The sequence below is a fragment of the Sabethes cyaneus genome, chromosome 3 (assembly GCF_943734655.1).
Source record: "Sabethes cyaneus chromosome 3, idSabCyanKW18_F2, whole genome shotgun sequence".
Classification (NCBI taxonomy): domain Eukaryota; kingdom Metazoa; phylum Arthropoda; class Insecta; order Diptera; family Culicidae; genus Sabethes; species Sabethes cyaneus.
Window position 1 is genome coordinate 249,524,752 of NC_071355.1, and position 19,511 is coordinate 249,544,262.

The 19,511-nt window shown below is 39.0% G+C and overlaps 1 protein-coding gene across 3 annotated transcripts in view; it reads left to right on the top strand.

Annotated features, from left to right (window-relative positions):
* The window catches only part of LOC128741691 (signal-induced proliferation-associated 1-like protein 1), a 118,158-nt gene that overhangs the window by 19,822 nt on the left and 78,825 nt on the right, over positions 1-19,511 (top strand). Inside the window, exon 2 of one of the 3 annotated variants that reach the window (XM_053837655.1) lies at positions 13,582-13,661. The exons of the other annotated variants lie outside the window; for them this stretch is intronic. Coding sequence (XP_053693630.1) covers positions 13,605-13,661 — 57 coding nt within the window. The 5' untranslated portion in view covers positions 13,582-13,604. The remainder of the gene's footprint in view (positions 1-13,581; positions 13,662-19,511) is intronic. 3 annotated transcript variants of the gene reach the window in all.

The following is a 19,511-nucleotide window of genomic DNA, read 5'->3' on the forward strand; positions in this document are numbered from 1 at the left end:
TACGAAAGCCAGTTGGGTACTCGTCGACGTAGGACTCCGCTAACAGTCTCAGTCTACAGAACAAGCCACGGGAAAGCACCTTAGAGGCAGAATTGAGCAATGTTTTTAGGCTCGAGTCGATGTCTTGTTTTGAAAACAGGGTAAATGAAGCTATCCAACAACTCCTCCGGCATTTGTTCTTCCTCCCAGATCCTGCTCCGCTCGCTTCCCTCTTTTAGATGTTCAGCCGGAATTCCGTCGTTCCCAGCAGCCTTACCGTTTTCAGCTCTCTGATTGTCTCCTTAACCTCTTGCCGTATTGGTGACTCCACAGCTTGGCCATAGCTCAAATTTCTAATTTCTGTTTTTCGCCGTGTTTACCTCTCCATTCAACAATAGCGCTCCTTCCATCTGGACCTGGTGGCTACCACCGCACTGTGGGTTGAAACCCAAATCTAGGTACATAGTATGTTCGGAGTAAATTTGTTATTTTAACTTCCGCATTTTTGGTATATATGACATTAGGATGACCATCATAGTAAGCGAGTGCAGAACATGAACTTTTTTATGGCTTAAGTTAGTTGAATAAAATGTTTAGCAAAGTTAAAGAAGATTAAATTTTAAGTAACTTTGCTAAAGAAATAAAAGTTCTATCTCTTATGGTTGATGGGCTGGAGCCATTTAAAGTTTTTTAGTCGAGGTGGACCTACAAAACTCCGTTTTTTCTGTATATATTCTTTCGTGTTTATTTCTCACAAATCATGCCTTCTGAGCACTTTCACACGAATGGAAAGGCACATTTCATTTGAAGGAATCAAGTTGCTATCTCCTTCGGTTCTCAAGCTACAGGCATTTTTTCTAAAAAAATATGTTTTTTTTTCAAATGTCAATAACGTGAAAACTGCTCAAAAGAAGCAAATCAAATTTTGTTTAAATGTTTAGTAATATATTAGCCTCCAATTGAGATTACATCGGTCCCGGTCGGCCCGTTTTTGCTTGACCATATTGAATAATGAAGTAAAAATTACCGGTTTACTTAGCAAAATCACAATTTTTACGTAAAAAGAATGGATTAAAAAACGAAAATAAGTCTAAATGATTGTGTTTATCTAAATCAAGCATAATTAATCATTCATTGGGATTTGCAGACCACATTTCGAAAGGCTCCATTATTTTTTTTCCGAAGGTTCTTAGTTTGCGAAGAGCAGATGTTCTGCGGTTTCGCTTTCGAATTCGCAGAATTGGCAAGTATCATTGTCCAGCCTATCAATCGTTTTGAGTTGAGGTTTGCTCGTACAGTGACCGATAAATATACTATTATACTTAGTTCGGACATTAAAAAAGCTGGAGCATTAAATAAATAAGTGTATTTGCATTTGGTCCTGGGCTGCTTGTCGCCAATTCGTTGAGCGTCTCGGCAGAAGCAAACCGGCTTCAATCTGATCGAGCCATCTAGCATGTTGAGTCCCTCTATTCCTAATGCCGATGGAGGTCTTGAAGAGAATAGATTTTACTGCACAATCGTCCGGCATTCTCGCGATGTGATCGGCCCACTGTATTGCCCCGGGTTTCGTCAGATCTATTATGCAGATCTCTTTAAGTTTATGGTTCATACACCCACACCATTCTGCGCTTTCCGTTTGTACCCCGCCAAAAAAAATCCGAGTTGCAGTGCTACAAAATTACAGCCTTAATTATTCTGATGAAAACCTGCTTGCTACAAAACTTAACAATTAAAATACTCAGAAAAATTGGGTAGAATGGTTGTATTGATGCTATTAAATTACTTAAAAAAAATTTCGGGAGCGATTTTCGAAACTCTTTAAATTCAGCAATCAGCAGATTCATCTGTTGATGAGGCAGCAAGGTATGAGGACGAAGTTTCTGAAGCAGCAGGAATTCTGAACCGAACTTGTTTGGTTTTTGAAGGTTTGTCATTCTGATAATGGGCTTCGAAACTCCGACCATTATGCAAGAGAAATGGCAGTTAACTGTGGCTTTGATGCATCATTTAGTTTCGAGAATTTAATCCGCTCCTGCCACAAGAAGCAACTTTTTTTATATAAAGCCAATGACAAAACCGACTTCACTCTAAAATTTAGAGTAGAAGGCTTTAGATACTGTTATCAATTTTACAAAAACATTTTTTAAATTGTTAGATGTACATTTACATGTTGCATGCTTCAAATTTAGATTCGAACAGTTAAAGAAGCATCAGATAATGCTTTCAGTTTTCTCTGTGACATTGGAAGCATGAAAATAATCATTAAAATACCTGCAGAAAGCTTAAACCTGTTTTGACAAATGCTAAATATTCAGCTCATTGCGATACTTTTACGATTTATTTTATGTTTATGAGCGATTAGTCTGGAATAAAAAGTAAAATTGATTAGATGGGACGCAAAAATTAATTCTAGAGGCATAGAAAGTGTCAAATAAACAATTTTGTAATTCCGACTTCGTTATAAACGCAATATCTATCCGAATAAATCTACCTTACTTTTACGACTAAATTCTGGGGGCGCCATTTTGAGGATTTGCTTGGAGCGACAAAGTGGCTAGCGCCGGCCCTGGCCACGTTAGTAACACGCTGAACTTTTGTACTTGATTGGTTAAAAATGGTTAAAAAATGAGAAATACGCTTTTCATACCTCGAAACAGTGAACTCCTCATTCGCCAAAGGGGCCGACAGCTTAAAAATATGTGGATTTTTTTGCAAACTTAAAATCTATATCATGTGATATTTTCTAAATTAGCAATGAAACAACTAACAAATGGCACTGTTCTGTAAAGGAGAATAACTGGGTTTTCATATGGAGTAAAAAAAATTTTTTGGCGGTTATCTTGGGTTTGGTCGGGGATTTTTGGGATATTGGATTTTATCAAAAAATTAACGTTTTCGTCTTGAGCCCCCATTTTCATTTTAAGACCACCATTGGAAAGCTGGTGCAAAAGTAATATGAATTAATCACTAAATGAAAATATAAATTAATGATTGAATACAAAACAATGTAAAAAATGATACAAAAATAATATAAAAAGGTATGTACCTTTTAATAATATAATACAAGATAGCAGAAAAATGACAAAAAAAGGAAAAACCTACTAGGTAGTAATATAAAAATGACACGAACTATTGAAAATTTATAAAAAATTAACATAAAAATAACACACATTACAAAAAGATATGAAACGAAAATGATTCAAAGATTGTATAACAATTACTGTAAAAATAAAAAGAACAAAACATATAAAAATATCCGCAAAAATGACAATATTATCTGACTTGATAAAAAGATATGCAAACCAAAACCAAAAGCTGCTTAAAAGCTCAAACACTAAATCAATATGAAAATGATAAAAATAACACAAACATAGCAGTAAAATTTATCGCTTGTGCTTCCATTTCTGAAAGTTTCATTGTTAGCCTTATCGGAAGCCAATTTAACATTAATATGGTAAAACTGTGAGGATAATTTAAAATAACTAAGTAAGTTTGTTATGGTCCAAAAATGAATTGAGTGCTAGTGATTCAATTCTAAGCAGTGATTATTTTGAAAAATAAATAAATACAAGGAGTTTCGATCTCCATCAATACTCGAGCAAACTCGCATCCATTGTTGCACGAACACCCGCAGAACCGTAGCGGATTCTCATCACCCAAAGCGGAGAGAACCCAGAAGAAGCCTGCCCCGTGCATGACTTCGTACGAAACCGATCCGCTGGCTGGCTGATGAGACGATGATTGAAATAAAAATGAAGACGTTGGCAGATGAAATTGGAGATGCGTACGTAAAGAGCAGACAGACTCATTGCGCTGGCTGGCTGGCTGGCTGGCTGGCTCGTTGATGGAAACCGGCTGGGGAATTCACGTTTCGGCCAAGCAGCCGCCAGCCGAAGGACCACCGCAGCGGAACGGGCTCAGCTTGCCGCGTGGTTTTGGAGCTGCAGTCGTAGTCAGCTGCCGCACATTCTTTTTACGCGACGGTACCACCAGCATCAGTACTACCAGCCCGAGAGAGAGGCAGATTAATTGGATGGATGCGTATGAAATTGGAAATTTGTGCAGACGGCGGCGAGCGGTCGGTGCTGTGCTTGTCGAAAATGAGGTCACTATTCATTGTGTTCACGTTTCGAGACCGTCGAAAATTGGCACAGGAGCCCGGAAACGAAAAACTAGAAGTCAATTGCCAGAAAAACGTTGCCATTACTTTTACATAAGTCTTGATCATGAAAGCATGCAAAATTTGTCGGGTGAAGCACACTCAACCAGCATGGAGAGCTCTCTTAAATCGGCAGACAAAAAATATAGGCAGCGATTTTATGCTCTTGCAACAACAGCTCTTTAGCATGATTTTATTTGGCGTTCGGATGTTAGTTTAACCTTGATATGATGAATTTTTAATCTATTGAACGTATTTATTCTGCATAAATTAAACTCGAAACATGAACCGTAAAGGATTGAAAGCGAAGAGTATTCGTTTGATTCCACAAACATACATTAAATCTAAAATTAGGACGAAACTCAATCGACTGAGGCCTCGGTTTTAATAGCCCCCCAAGAAAAAACACATAACAAACAGTTATTATTCAATTAAACGACCAATCAAATGTCCATTGTACTGCTCCCAACGAGATAAGCTCATCAGACAGGAAATACGTTTAAGCAGCGAAGCCAAAGGTCAAATGTTTCTGCTTATCAACACTAATAAAACCCATCCAATAAACGTATTTATCATTTCTTTTTAGAAAAAAGCAAACAAATTCCGTTCGGAAACTCACGTCACCTGCTACTATTGAACAATATTTTAGCGGCGTTGTTCCCAAGTAAATCATTCCAATTCTGCAAATTCCTGCGCTCTCTCAAAGAAGCAAAAAAGCTAAAGCAAAAGAAGGCACCCGTCGTTCCTTCTCTTTCGATCGGGCTGGAGGAGACCGGAAAGATCCGTCCATCTCGCGTTCACCGTGGCTGTACTCGAACGGATGAATGGATGCGATTCATTGAGTCTCTCCGATCGATCCAAAGAAGCACTAACAAGAGCCAGAACAACATTACATCGAAGCAGAAAAATAAAACCTGGAAGAAGATAAAACCACGGGGTTTCCTGGAGTGGTGGAGAGTTTCGATTTCGGGTCCCGACATTTTCAACTTTACCTTTCATCGGGCTTTCTTCGCCGCTTTGTTTGGTGCTCCGGCTGCTGCTGCCTGCCTGCCTGAGTGCCTGCATTTGTCTCGGTCCTGCGTATTCACACTGTTGAATCCGATTCAGAGGGAGAGAGAGACCCGTGTCGCTTTGTTTCCCACATCCTAGGCGAGGTGCAACTATCCTTTTGAGAGCATGATCATGGAAACAGCTGCCACCGCATCTATCGGATCATATGGCTAGACCCTGTGCACCCGGAATGGCAAGATCCAGTTCAGTGGATCGTTAAATAATTGAACATTTTTTCGATCTTGCCAGGTAGATACACTGGCTTCCTTTCTCGCACACACATCTTCGGCAACAAAAATGCCATTAAAAGCTTCATGTTCGTCGCTCAGGGACAGTTGCGGCCTGATATGCCCATAAGTCAATCTCAAGTATATCTACAAACTCGGTAAAGATCGGCCGTTCAGAAATTTTATTGCGCGCGCTCACACAGATTAGGCGTAGGGTCGTCCGGGTGCGGTACGTGGCTTTACTGGCAGGGCGAAGCCGGCGAAAACATGCGAAGGCTCCGTGCTGACATTGACTCTCGCGATGATGGACCTTTGCTACGATCCACCAGAGCATGACCCAGGCCTACAGACCGAGCGCAAATCGCAAGCCGGACCCACCCTTTTCGTCTGGGTTTGGCCCGGAACGCAAGCGCTGAAAGAAGCGAAAGTCGCGTTCGCGCGTAGCCAACCAATAAAAAAAACCTATATGGAGGTATCAAAAATGTGTGTTTTATTGTGCCGGGGTGGGTTTTTGCTCGGGGAGAAAAAAGTGAAAGACACACAAAACTTGTGTGTAAGGTCACACTTTCCATTCATGGTGTGTTTAAAAAACAACGTCGTTGATTTGGAAAATTTTAAACCGGTTTTAGCTGGCGGCGGGCTGAGAGAGGTTCAGCGCTGAAGGTGTCCCAATCAAGCGTTTCAGTTGTTCATAGCTTGTTTTACTCTCGGACGAAAGTAAGAGTTTATGGTTTTAATTTATTTGTTTAACTACTTTTAGTTAGCACTTAACTTGGAATTAGTGTAAAACATTATTTGTGGTTTACACCCGAGAGGGCATAAACAGTGCCTGAATAGGGCAGTATTTACGCCATTTAATTTACTTGTCTTTGAAAATATGAGAGCATAAAAAACTAGATTAATTTGCAGGTAATTTTCAGAATAATAACGAGTTTAAATAGCAGCGAAAAAGATCTCCATTACATTATTGTGATTTTATTACTTTAGAAAATTGTATCGTCAAAGCAAACAATTACACATTTATGAGCTCTCTTGTCCATGGCCAAATTATAATCGGTTTCGCTACCTGCTGCTAGGATCGAGATTGGTGATGCAAGGCAGTAAGGAATAAATCACATACACATCCCTCGCTTTGTGCTGGACTCTGCTTTACCGATGACGAAGCCTCTAGTTGGGTACGCAATGAAACCTCCTGTTCACGGGTAAATTATTGCTAGTGTTTTATAACGTTAGTTTTTTATAATTACCGGAAGGAACGGTAGTAATGAAACACAGAATCGATAGGATCCAACAGATTGGGATCCGGCGTGAAGGGGAAAGAGCGGAAGATAAGGTAACGAAGGTAAGGGTCATTGAAGTAACGCTTAAAAGGAATCATAGAAAGAATCCCAAAAAGCACAAAAGAAAGATTGAAAATAGAAGTTTACGAAAGGAGCTGAAAAGGTATCCAAGGGAGATTCCGAAAAACACCCATAGAAAGAGTCCAAGAAAAAGTCTAAGAATGAGTCCGAGACAGAGTCTAAGAAAGCGTCTAACAACTAAAGAGAGACAAACAAACAAAGAAAGAGCTCGTCAAAGACTCACAGAAACAGCTCAAGAGAGAATCTAAAAATGAGTCCGACAAAAAGGGTTAGAAAGAGTCACAGAAAAAGTCAAAGAGAAAGTTACAAAAAGAACCAGAGAAAGTGTTAAAGTAAAAGCCAATGAAAGGGTAAAAAAGAGTAGAAGTAATAGTAAAAAAAGAATCAAAGAACTAATAAACAAGGAGTAGAAGATAGAATTACAAAAAGAGTTGATGAAAACGTCAAAGAAAGAGTTTGGGAAAATACTTAGAAAGTGTCCGAGAAAGAGTCCCAAAAAGAATCACAGAAAACGTAAAAGAAAGTATGAAACAAAGTAAAGTCTTGGGTTAAAACGTTATTAAGACTTGGCCCGTCTTTGTCAAAAGATTTCGCAGCTGGTTTTCGAATACTTCTGTACAATTACAGTGCTAGTGAAACGATCCTAGTGACTCTAGCTGCATCAACCAAACGACATTCGAACATACGACGACTGGCTTGTTAGACCAGCATCATACCTCTAAGCTAACTGGGCGGTTATTAAGAAAGTATGAAAGAAATAGTGAAGAAAAAGTCAACTAAAGGATCTAAGAAAAAATGTACGAAAGAGTCATAGGAATAGTCCAGAAAAAAGTCTAAGAATGAGTCCAAGAAAGCATCCAAAAAAGACTCCTAGAAAGTCTAGATAGAGTCAGTAGGATTGTTGCACCGGCTCCGTAATTTTCCTGTACTCTAACAGCCGACTACGAAGTCTGTCGATAAAGAAGGGTAATGTCTAAAGACGGTATAAACCCAATGCTTTGCTTTTGGGAAGAGTCCAGGAAGAGTGTAAAAATGAGTCTAAAAAAAAGAAAGTCACAGAAAGAGCCAAGAAAAGAACCAAAGAAAGTGTTAAACAAAAAAGTCAAAGATAGTGTGAGGGAAAGAGTGAAAGTGAGAATGAAAGAATGAAGCAAAGAAAGAGTCAAAGGAAGAATCAAAAAAAGAATCGACGAAAGAGTCAAAGAAAGAGTGACTGAAAAAGTCATTGAAAGAGTTAAAAAGAATCCAAGATGGAATCCGAAAAAGACTTATACACAACTATAGAAAATTAATTATATACCTGACCTCATTTCAATGTCAAGACAAAATTCTAGGTTGGTGTATTGATAATCTCCACACATCCTGGCCTCTTAGAGAGCGAGTTTGGTTGAATAGTAGTAGAAAACAAAATGAAAACACTGACACTTGAACATGGATAATAAGCAGTTGGCACACTCTTTAGCGATACTGCAAAAGAAAAACGAAGTGCGGAATACAGAAAAAAATCATCTAGACGCTGTCACAATAGATCAAAATGCTGGTCGATGATAAGATTCATACAGAAAAATAGCCTCCAGCTACTCCATGTCGCTTCAACACACTCGTATCATTGACTATGATCGTTTAGTTAACACCTAACTCAAAAAGTGGTTAGGGGCGAGTGTTTATGCAGCCTCGTTATCCAATAGGATAAATGTGAGTGACCACGAATTGGTTACTTCTGCTATTACTTTCAGAAGCTTTACCAGGGGTATCCTCATCAGGTCTGGCGTTCCCAGAGGTAAACAGAACGTGAGGAACAGATCGTTCAAAAGCTTGTTTTGCCTGAAAATTATTAAGTAATCGTAGGAATTAGGCGGTTTCGAATAAGGGCGTTCGACCTTCCTTATTGGAGTTTACGCAGCATATTGGAATCGAATAAGGGCGTTTGACCGTCCTTATTGGAGTTTACGCAGCATATTGGAATCGATTTAATTGGTTCGAACATGGAATAACTCGTGATCCTGACCGTTGCGTTGGTGAACGTTGATGTATTCGACAAAGTTGTTCAGTTTAACGGGTTTCCATTGGATTATAGTATTTTGAAATTGTGAGAATGAGAAAAATAAGCAATTTTCTATGAGTATATAATTTTCATGAATTGTTAAGAATGTCTAGAAAGTAGTTGAGAATGTATTTACGTGACTGAGATCAACTTTTTCTATCGCTAGAGGAAGTAGCATTAATAGATGGTATTTATCACGATTGTTTGCAGGCAGTGAGAGAAAAAAATGAGCGTTATAGTTAATTATTTCTCATAGTTTTGTAGTAGTTCTGTACTATTTTTCGTTCCACCTTGAAGCTGACAGTTATTTGAGTAACCTTCCTGAAGACTGCAACTCTCTAGATAGTCAGCAGCGCAAAATACAGCCTGTGAAAGAATATTACATATACACTAGCGTCACGTCACGTAGTGAGTCAATTTTGCAATGTTTTCAATACGATCTTAAAGTCATTTGAATAACCTTCCCGAAGACCGCAACTTTCTAGGTAGTCAGCAGCGCAAGATACAGTCTATACATGAATATTAAACGTGCGCTAGCGCCACGTAGTGGGACAATTTTTAAACTATTCAACGAAAAACCCTTGATTTACCGAACAATTTTGTCGAAGGCACCAACGTTCTATACGGTCAGGATTACAAGACTTTTTTACATTAAATTTTAAAGACAAGACGGGAAATGTGTTCCGGTCTGAGCCCACCCGTGTTGAAGTCCATTGGATTTGAAATTATACTTAAAATTGGAATTTAGATTAGATTAGACTTGGTATCAGCATCTTTGGCTCGAGCAGCACGCAGCAGATTAGACTTGACACTGGACCTTAATTGGACTACAAACTGGACTCGAAATTAGGCTCAAAGTTCGAGAATGCAAAGCCTTTGGCTTAGATGTCTTTCTAAGAGTTGACCCTTCTTTATCGACAGGCTTCGCGTCCGGCTGTTGAAGTACAGAACAGTTACGGGGCTAATGCAAAAATCTTTCTGACTCTTTCTAGCAGCACCGCCTAGCCTAGATTCGAGGTGAAATTGGAATGAAATTAGACATTAAAATGGATACCGGACATTGGACAAAATCGGACTTTAATTGAACTTGAATTTGAACTCCAAATATGATTTGAAATTAGACTTGGAATTGGACATGAAATTGCACTTGACATTGGACCTCAAATGGGCTCAAAATTGGACTTGAAACTAAAGGTGAAGTTGGAATTGAATTAGAACTGTAAGTGTACTTAAATTGGGACATTCAAGGACTTCAGATTGGAGGACACGTGCTTAGTGCGCCCAGTCTGGGCACCCCAGTGCTCATCAGGATTTTTTTTACGGTCGATCGCCCAGCGGCTTTCGTTGAACGGGCTAGCCGCTCCTAAGATCCACCCGCAGATGGTGCAAAGGACAGATTGAAAATCCACATTGTACTAGAGAGTTGGTGAAAGCTTCTGACAGCTCTATCTACTTGACATCTATTTATACTGTTTCTTAAGCTCTCGGTTCGCACCGATTAAATTCCTGGCGTTGTAAGAGACATCAGGAAACGACGAATGACCATCTTGCAAGAATCCGTGGAAAATGTATGGACTGTCTTCAGGCTCACTAGAGGCGAATACTGGGGTATGTGATGAATAATGCGACCCGTCTCTTCACTCGTGAACGCCCTAGTTTGATTTGAACAGGAGACAAAAATAATCAAGGGCAACGTATGAGAACGGCCAAATAAACGGGGTCAATCACGATTCGCCTTTTTCGCTGCAATTACAATGCGTACAAAATCTCACTACCTTGTGAAGTTGGATGGGTAGAGACAGTAGGGGAAGACAGGGTAAGACGGCCCCCCAAGCGAATAAATTGCTAGCATAAAATGTGTACGAAAATTCACCTTTTCTTGTTCCACACATGGAAAAGCATTCATTTATCTACCATTAAAAATTATATAGAGAATTAATTAGCCTATTTTTCCGTGATTTTTCATCAATTTTCGAAACGTCTAAAAATTACTCGTTCACAACCAGGCGGGGTAAGAAGGACCACCAAAGGGGTAAGACGGACCATAGCGGATTGTGGCAGATTTGAAGGTTTCTTTAAGTTGTAAACACACTTTCAATATTATTAACTAAGTAAGAACAAGTTCTTAAGGGGTTTTTAGGTACATGCTAAAAGAAGATATAGTTTAATTTAGAGACCTGCTAAAAGAAGGAATTTTACTACTAGTTCAATTTTGAAAATAAGAGTAGACGTTATTTTACTCCACTGGTTTTTATTTACTCTTTTCTTGGCGTTATTTTGTTGATTTGTTAGCAGGACTTTTACTCTTTGAATACGCTTCACTTTAGGTGGAGGCAAAGAAGGCAACACATTAAATGAGCCGTTAAGTAACTTGGGATCATCGAATTTTGATTCCGTTAGATCCAAATTTACATTGATTTTGTTATTCGAATGGCACTTGTTGCTCTGTGTTAGACAGGATGATCTGAGATTCAGGAATAATTTTTATTACAGGTGTACTCTATTTCGAAAAAGACACTGATGAAGCCTGCAAGTCATAAACGAAATGCGTATCTGTCAGAATAATAAAAAAGTTAGTCAAATCCAACAGGTAAAAAGTTGGTTTTTTCATTCAATATTTTTTTAAATCTATTAAGACACTAAACAGAAGAACTTTAGGCAATTATGAGCACTATGACGTATGGCCCTTTTACCCCGTGGAAAATGGCCCGTCTTACCCCTAGTTAACCCTCTAACGGGTAAGACCGTCTGTAGACGGCCTTCGCTTTTGGAGCTCCAGAGGCGCATACAAAATTTGTTTTTAATTGGCAATACGCAAAATGTGTTCAGAACAGATTTCTTGATATTTTGATACTAATATCATAACATTCTGACCATGCATTCAAAAGTTATCATCTTTCAAAAACAAAAATTCCGAAAAATTCGGAAAATAATTAATGCGAGAATATTCCCTTTTTTACATTTGAAGGAAAAGGACATCTAGAACAAAATGATTGACCTAAAAAGTGTTTCTATGAGTAAATTTCATGCATTATTTTAATTTTGTGATATATCTGAATTGAAAAAACATCTGGGGAGAGCGTTAGACATGAAAAAAGAAAAAGAGAAATTGGACTTTTTCTTACCTGACGCTCCTCCAGATAATTATTTTTGCATGAAAATCAGAACTTAAGGTTTTTTTGTGTGTACTTTCATGATAAAATAGTCATTAGCTTGATCGCATCCTTTTTACGGTGTTGCCCGTTAGAGGGTTAACAATTTACATTATTTTGCTTTTATCTCTCAATCCGTACTATTTTACATACCTTTTCCGCCACACACAGAACAAGAATTGCCCAACTGAAGTCAGTGGTAAGAAAAACGACAAAATACATAGCTTTTTTTGCTGAATAACCTTAAATTTGTTGCTGCTGGAATTATATCGCATGAAGACACTGCGACCGAAAAGTTTGTTTTGATTCTAGTTTTGACGTTGGATACGGCCGAGTGCCACAGGTTGTCTCGAAAGTATTTAGATAGTCTAATAAACTAAACATACTGGGGCATTTGTAGAAAATTTAAGGATTTCTTGACGAAATCGATGTGGTTCCTCTTACCCCGCGGGGCTTCTTACCCCTTGTTACCCTATGTGGAAACGCTGTTATAGTGAAGATACGCTTGCTGATACCTGTTGAGGTTTGTTAGAAGCAAAAGCGAACAAGAGTGAAGTCAGTATCACTAGTTTGACCGTCAAGGACTTGTTGGACATAGGTGCTTGCTGATTTAACGATTTCAGGATCCAGCTGGTGAAGCTATTGGATTGCAAACGGTTGCATTTAGTAACGCTTGACAAGGGTACCAAAGTGTAGACCTTTGTCGGGAATTATAGTATTTTACCAATGACATGAACATTGTTGGCATCCAAAATATCTACCATGTTGAACTTGTCTGCCTAGACGAAAATCCTAAGTTTACTTCAGTAAAGCAATAAAAAATCTATTGCACTTTTTTTTGTAGTAAGCATTCTATCTGTGATTCTGTTACAGTTTAACATTGATCGTTGCAGAAATTTAAAACGTCTCCGTCAAACTCTATTATCATTTTGTGCTGAACCCAGACGAGACAGATTAATTTAAACGTTTCCTGCATTCTCCAATAACAATCGGCGTGTATCGATTTTCATTATCCCAAGCCCAACGAACGAAGGGCTGTGTGGCAAAATTAAAACCGGAAATGTCATCATCGACAAGTGCAAGGCAAGCAGAATGCTACGGGGGCTTCAGTACGGAGCATTACAAAGCTTTTCCCGCAATAGACCTGTTATTTATTTATTTATTTTTTTTGCAATGCGTTGCAGCTTCCGAACCGAACTGAACTGAACAATCGCGCAATGCTTCGCTTGCAATCACAATTGCGCACACACACGGTAAGGGTTGGCTGTCTGCCTGTCGGTTGCAATCAGTGAGACATCGCACAGTGCACTGACTGTCATGTGAAACACAGGCGGCAGTACACTGTTGTCAATGTATGGACATAAACGATTGCGTTGTAAACTCATTCCAACTCCGCCGTTACGGTTGCATCATTATCATCGGCTTGGGTGCACTTGGAACAGATGCATGCCATGTCTGCACGTGTTCAGCCCAAACGTGCGGCTTTTGTTCTTCAACTTTGGAAGACGGTCGCTTTCATAAGAATTTTTTATTATACTATAATTTGATTTTTTTATGCTACGCATCAATACTTACACTAATCACTACTTTTTTAACTTCATTTCAGGTAAGTGGTACTACCCCTTTTGCATGTATCATAGGAGCAGAGCAGCCTCCGTCCACTACCCGATCGAAAAGAAGACCAAGGTAAATCCAACACAAGTTTTGTCATCACTCTTGGGCGGTGCTTAGTTCTGTCTGTGTGGCACTGTTTTTCTCCCTTTCTGGTTATCGGATTTCCTACATCTGTTACTGTTGTTTATTACCAATCCTTTCGAACCTTCCTCAGACCGACTTGCTACAATTCTTACAGACCGAACATCGGTCTTCTTTCTGATCTATTTCTCTACGTCTTTGTGGTTTTTGCTTTGGATTAATACTTCCGTCGAGAACTGTATTAACTTTTTACTCTGTCTGTAGTTTGTTTCAACGCGAATCTTTTCCTTTCATCAAGTAGCTAGTTAGTGGTATCTTATTGAAACCACATGAAAAGGATCTTAAAAATATGACCAGCACAGCACATCCGGTCAATGTGTCGTTTGTTGTTTTTTTTTTTTTTGGTTTTTCTTTCGCATTTTGCAATTTCGAAGGAAATTATGAGACTTCCCTTGTACCTACTTACCGGCAAAGCAGAGACTCAGTAAGTTTAGTTATTATTTGGTGTCTCCTCAAGCGTATGTTGGTGGTTAAAATGAAGGGAAAAAAATAAATCGGATCAAGTAAAACCTACCGGCTTGATTCCTTGTGGTTACTGTTTGAGAAAATGTGTTGTAAGATGAGTCATTCTAAAAAAATCTACAAGATTACGCAAAGTCACCCAACGAACTCTGGTCAATATGACACCAGATCGGTTTTATGCATTTTTTCCCAGTAAATCTCGAAAAGGCAATTAAAAGTTATGTTCTGTGAAAACATTCGCTTACAGGGTAGTAATAAAGTTATACCGGAAAAGGTTAAACAGAGTACTCGCGTGCCTTCGAGGTATTTTCCGTAACCATGTTATATACCTACTTTTGCCGCAATTGTAGCACAACACAATGCAATGGCGAGGCTCTCAGCTATCCGGTAAAGTTAAGCCATTCCCAAGCCGATTTCAATGGTGGTTTAAAGACCCGCTAAACAACGGCTTCAGCGTTCTAGTATTGTGTAGGTATTGTGTAAAAAATATTGAATTTGCCCTACCTGTCAAAGAATAAACTGGGGGTAATTAAATAATAGAGAAGTCATAAACAAAACAAACGGCCGCACGAACAGCGGCACAAGGTCGAATGGCGTGCGAAGATGATGGACTGTAATGTCACCACATAGTTACAAAACAAACTAGTTTCCCCGGCTGAAAATGAATCGAAATACGAAGTCCTAATTTAATGTGACCATCAACCCATTACGGGTCGTAACTCGGACTCGGATGGTTAACGGCGCCGAAGCAATTACTCAGGCTGTAGGATAATAATGCTGTGACACAATAATGGTGTGTGGCCTCGACATTTTCTCGTTTCGGTAAAGACGAGTCGCATCGCTTCATTCATTTCATCGAACAAGTACCGACTAAGTTGTCATTGTATCGAATGAATGTAGAAAATCCGATTTATGGTAATTTAATGCAGCAACCACCACTGTTCTAAGCAGTCGAAGTAACCTTTTCGAGAAACTGTTAAAAATTAACCTGAGCTAAATTCATAGTTGTTCCAATTAAAAAGAAACACCATTGTTTACAGTTTAATGAATGACATAAACTTTGACAGTAGACCAGGAAAATCCGCACAGCCTACTACCGTTTGCTTACCGAGATGGCTATCTCTCCGTAGTCGGAAGCATATAAATCATTGCCACAGGGGAGATAAGTTAACAGCATAATCGAACAAAAAAAGAAGCTTGAATATTCATTTCATTTCGGCATTTTAAAACAGAACAACTCACCGCTGCTGGCTGCAAATGGAACTGTTAATCGTGTTAACACATTGAATAGAGTGCCACCATAATGAAGCCCGCCCGCCATCCATCGGGCGGCGTGTCGGCGGCAGTTAGCTAGGCAGATATATGTCGTGGGGGTTGTTGCAAGTGACAGGTTAATTTCACGAAATAACGGCACCTTGAAATGGATATAAAAATGGCACTCAGTTGCGGGCCAGTTTCGGTCCGCGATCACTTTTTGAAGCGTCCCATCGAGATTCTAATCTTGGCAGTGAGCGTTATGTGACCACACCGGTAATTTTTCTTGTTTCCTTAGGAAGGTCGACCAGCTGTGAACGAAAAATGTAGCTTATTAACTGCTTTTTTACTTTCTACTACCTTTTATGTGGCTTAAGTTAGCTGAATAAAATGTTCGGGAAAGTTTAAGAACATTAAATTTTAAGTAACTTTACCAAAGAAATTAAAGTTCTATCTCTTATGGTTGATTAGCTGGAGCAATCTAAAGTTTTTTGGTCGGGGTGGACCTAAAAAATCCGTTTTTTATTTATATCTACTTTCGTGTTTATTTCTCACAAATCATGCCTTCTGAGCACTTTCACACGCATGAAAAACGCATATTTTGTTTGAAGGAATCAAGTTGCTATCTCCTTCGGTTCCGAAGCTACAGGCATTTTTTCTAAAAAAATATGGTTTTTTCAAATGTCAATAACGTAAAAACTGCTCAAAAGCAGCAATTCAAATTTTGTATAAAAGACTTTTTTTCGCTTTTATAATCCATTTTATTTACGTAAAAATTGTGATTTTGGTAAGTAAAACGGTAATTTTTACTTCAATATTCAATACGGTCTAGCAAAAAAGGGCCGACCTTGACCAATGTGATCTCAATTAATTTCGGAGGCCAATATATTACTAAACATTTATACTAAATTTGATTTGCTGCTTTTGATCAGTTTTTTCGTTATTGGCATTTAAAAAAACCATATTTTTTAGAAAAAATGCCTGTAGCTTCGGACCGAAGGAGATAGCAACTTGATTCCTTTGAACAAAATATCCGTTTTCCATGCGTGTGAAAGTGCTCAGAAGGCATGATTTGTGAGAAATAAACACGCAAGAAGATATTAAGAAAAAACGGATTTTTAGGTCCACCCCGACCAAAAAACTTTAGATCGCTTCAGCCCCGTCAACCATAAGAGATAGAACTTTAATTTCTTTGGCAAAGCTACTTAAAATTTAATGTTCTTTAACTTTGCTGAACATTTTATTCAGCTAACTTAAGCCATAAAAAAGTTTATATTTTGCACTCGCTTACTATAACGGTCACCCTAACGTCATATACACCAAAAATGCGGAAGTTGAAATAACAAATTTACTCCGAACATACTATATACCTAATACTAATGGTTTTAGCGTAATTATTTTTGTCCACCTAGATTTGGGTTTCATCCCACGGTGCGCCGCTGAGAAAAGCGACAATAAATGCCAAATATAGACGTCAGAAAAAGGACGAAAATATAATCAAAAGATGGCAAAAAGACCATGAAAAGGTGACAAAAATACGACAAGGAAAAGACAACAAAGCGATGAAAAACAGACGGTGAAAAAACGACGAAGCGATAACAGAAACGTGACAAGTATAGATGAAAAGATGATGGAAACAGACGGCAAAGAGACGACAAAAACGACCGAAAACTGTAAACAGATGCAGTAAGGGCGACGAAGAGATGATGAAAATAAAGCAAAACAGCGACAAGAAATGTCAAAAAAAGACCGCAAATGACGTTAAAAAGTTGTCATTAAATAAAAAATGACAACAAGTAACGGAAAGGAATAAAAAAACGATGTATAGATACCAGAAAGCTACATGATAAAAAGAACGAAAAACAATAACTAACTAACAGATGTTAATAAACAACAAAAATGAGAAGACGGAGGCAAAAAACAAAAACGACGGGAAAATTATAGTCAAAAAACGAGAAATGAAAGAAGGAAAACCGAAAACACAAAGACCAAAGGCGAATAATAAAAGATCAAGAACGAAAGTCGAGATTCGAAATAACGCCTTTTTTATTAAAGGTGGAGGAGCGTTTGGTGAGGAAGAATGATAGACTGAATGATTTTGCGAAACTTCGATGTGCAGCCAAAAAATATATTGCGTAGTTCAATTACTGAGTGGGACTCTAACCCAAACTCTCTCGGTGTGTGTCCAAGTGTTTTGATAATTAAACTCTCAGTACACGACACCCTATACATTCAAGTCGCTTTTTTTGCGAAGTATACGTCCCGCGTAAAAAAACCGCGTGAATTTCGAAATTTGCGTAAAAAAACCCGCGTAAATTCCGAAATTCGCATAAAAAACCGCGTAAATTCCGAAAATCGCGCAGAAAAAAACCGCGTAAATTCCGAAATTCGCGTAAGAAAAAACCGCGTTAATTCCGAAATTCGCGTAAAAAAACGGGGAAATTCCGAAATTCGCGTAGAAATAGTCGCGTAAAAAGCGACTTCAGTGTATTAGACATTCTCACATCTCGTTTCGATCATTCCAGTCTAACCATTCGTACGCACACACCATACCATGATCGAAACTAGATGTGAGATTATCTAATATAGGGTGTCGTGTACTGATAGTTTAATTGTCAAAGCACTTGGGCGCAAACCGACAGTGAGTGGGTTAGAGTCCCACTCAGTAATTGAACTACGCAATATGTTTTTGGCCGCACATCAAAGTTTCGCAATATCATCCAGTCTACCATTCTTCCTCACCAAACGCTCCTCCACCTTTAATGGAAAAATGATTTACGTTGGATCGTGACAGAGTCAATCACAAGTAAAACAGAAAAAAATAATTTCTTTTTTTTACGTCAATAATTCGAATTACCGCCCCTTTACGGTTATTTTCCGTGTTTGGTGTTCTTACGTTAAGCAAAGCGTTCCTTTCCCTTTTTGTCTCACTTTAAGGATACTATAAAAACGCTTTTGTTTCATAATTTTTGTTGGACCATTTCCTTCTTCTGTTGGAACGACTACCGTTATAAAAAATCTCTAGATCATAACCCAGTCTGGATAATTCTCAACTCAGTCTTTAAGATCAAACTTGTAATTTAAAATTTTGATGTGTAAAAATGGTAATTAGTTGATCCCATTTATCACAGTAACACCACAAGGCATTACCAAAACATTCATGGCGGACAGAAAACAAAGGGTACGAACCGGTTGCTTTTTTTCGTACCTATCTCAGGTACAACACCTATCGAAGACCGCAACAGCAACATCAACGCCGCGCCGGCGCGGCAGATTGTTTGGGTGGGCGCAAAAACCAGATTCTGCAAAACTCGGCCCCGTAAAACGGTTAGCAGAAAAGGTAGGTTATAGTGCCACACTAAAGCCGCCACTGTCAGTGCACTGGCACTGACTGGTTGGTCGGTCGGTGCAGGTTGTTCTCGTGCGCGGCGGGATGAATCATCTCGTTGAATCTGTTGGAGATGGCTTGCGCAAAAACATAAAATCGACAAAGATGACGACGACGGTGTGCTGTGCAGGGAGGAGAAAGGCTCGACTCCCGGAGACAACGGAATGCGCGTTTCTTTGAGCATGTTTTGATTCATCAAGGAATGCGATTCGGAAGAGGAATGACTTGCAGCATGCAGCAAGTCCAAGCGAGCGATAATCGCTATTGGGTCAATAGCCTAAACGATATGCAGGATGTTGCGAAATTGTTCAATAATGAGTTGGCAGCACATGGGTTTGGATTAAAAAAAAATTAAAAATAGGCAATGTCACAAACTGAAACTGAAATAGATTTTGAGAGGTTTATCGAAAACACTCAGACTAACTACGACAGTAAATGCCGCAAAAGTTTAAGTGCTGTGGCACAGTGCAGTGTCAATGACCGATCTGCGGTGTACCTCCAAACACAGCACCGTGAACCGAGAACCGCCTATCCGGAGCGGGACCAGTTTGTGGCAAGTGCAGAGTTGCGTGCAATTTTATTTGCTCCGAAAGCGGCGATTGTTGCAATTAAAAGCCAAACAGTTAGGAAACTAAGTCGTTTTTATTGTCGGTTGTGACGATGACGAAAATCCCACA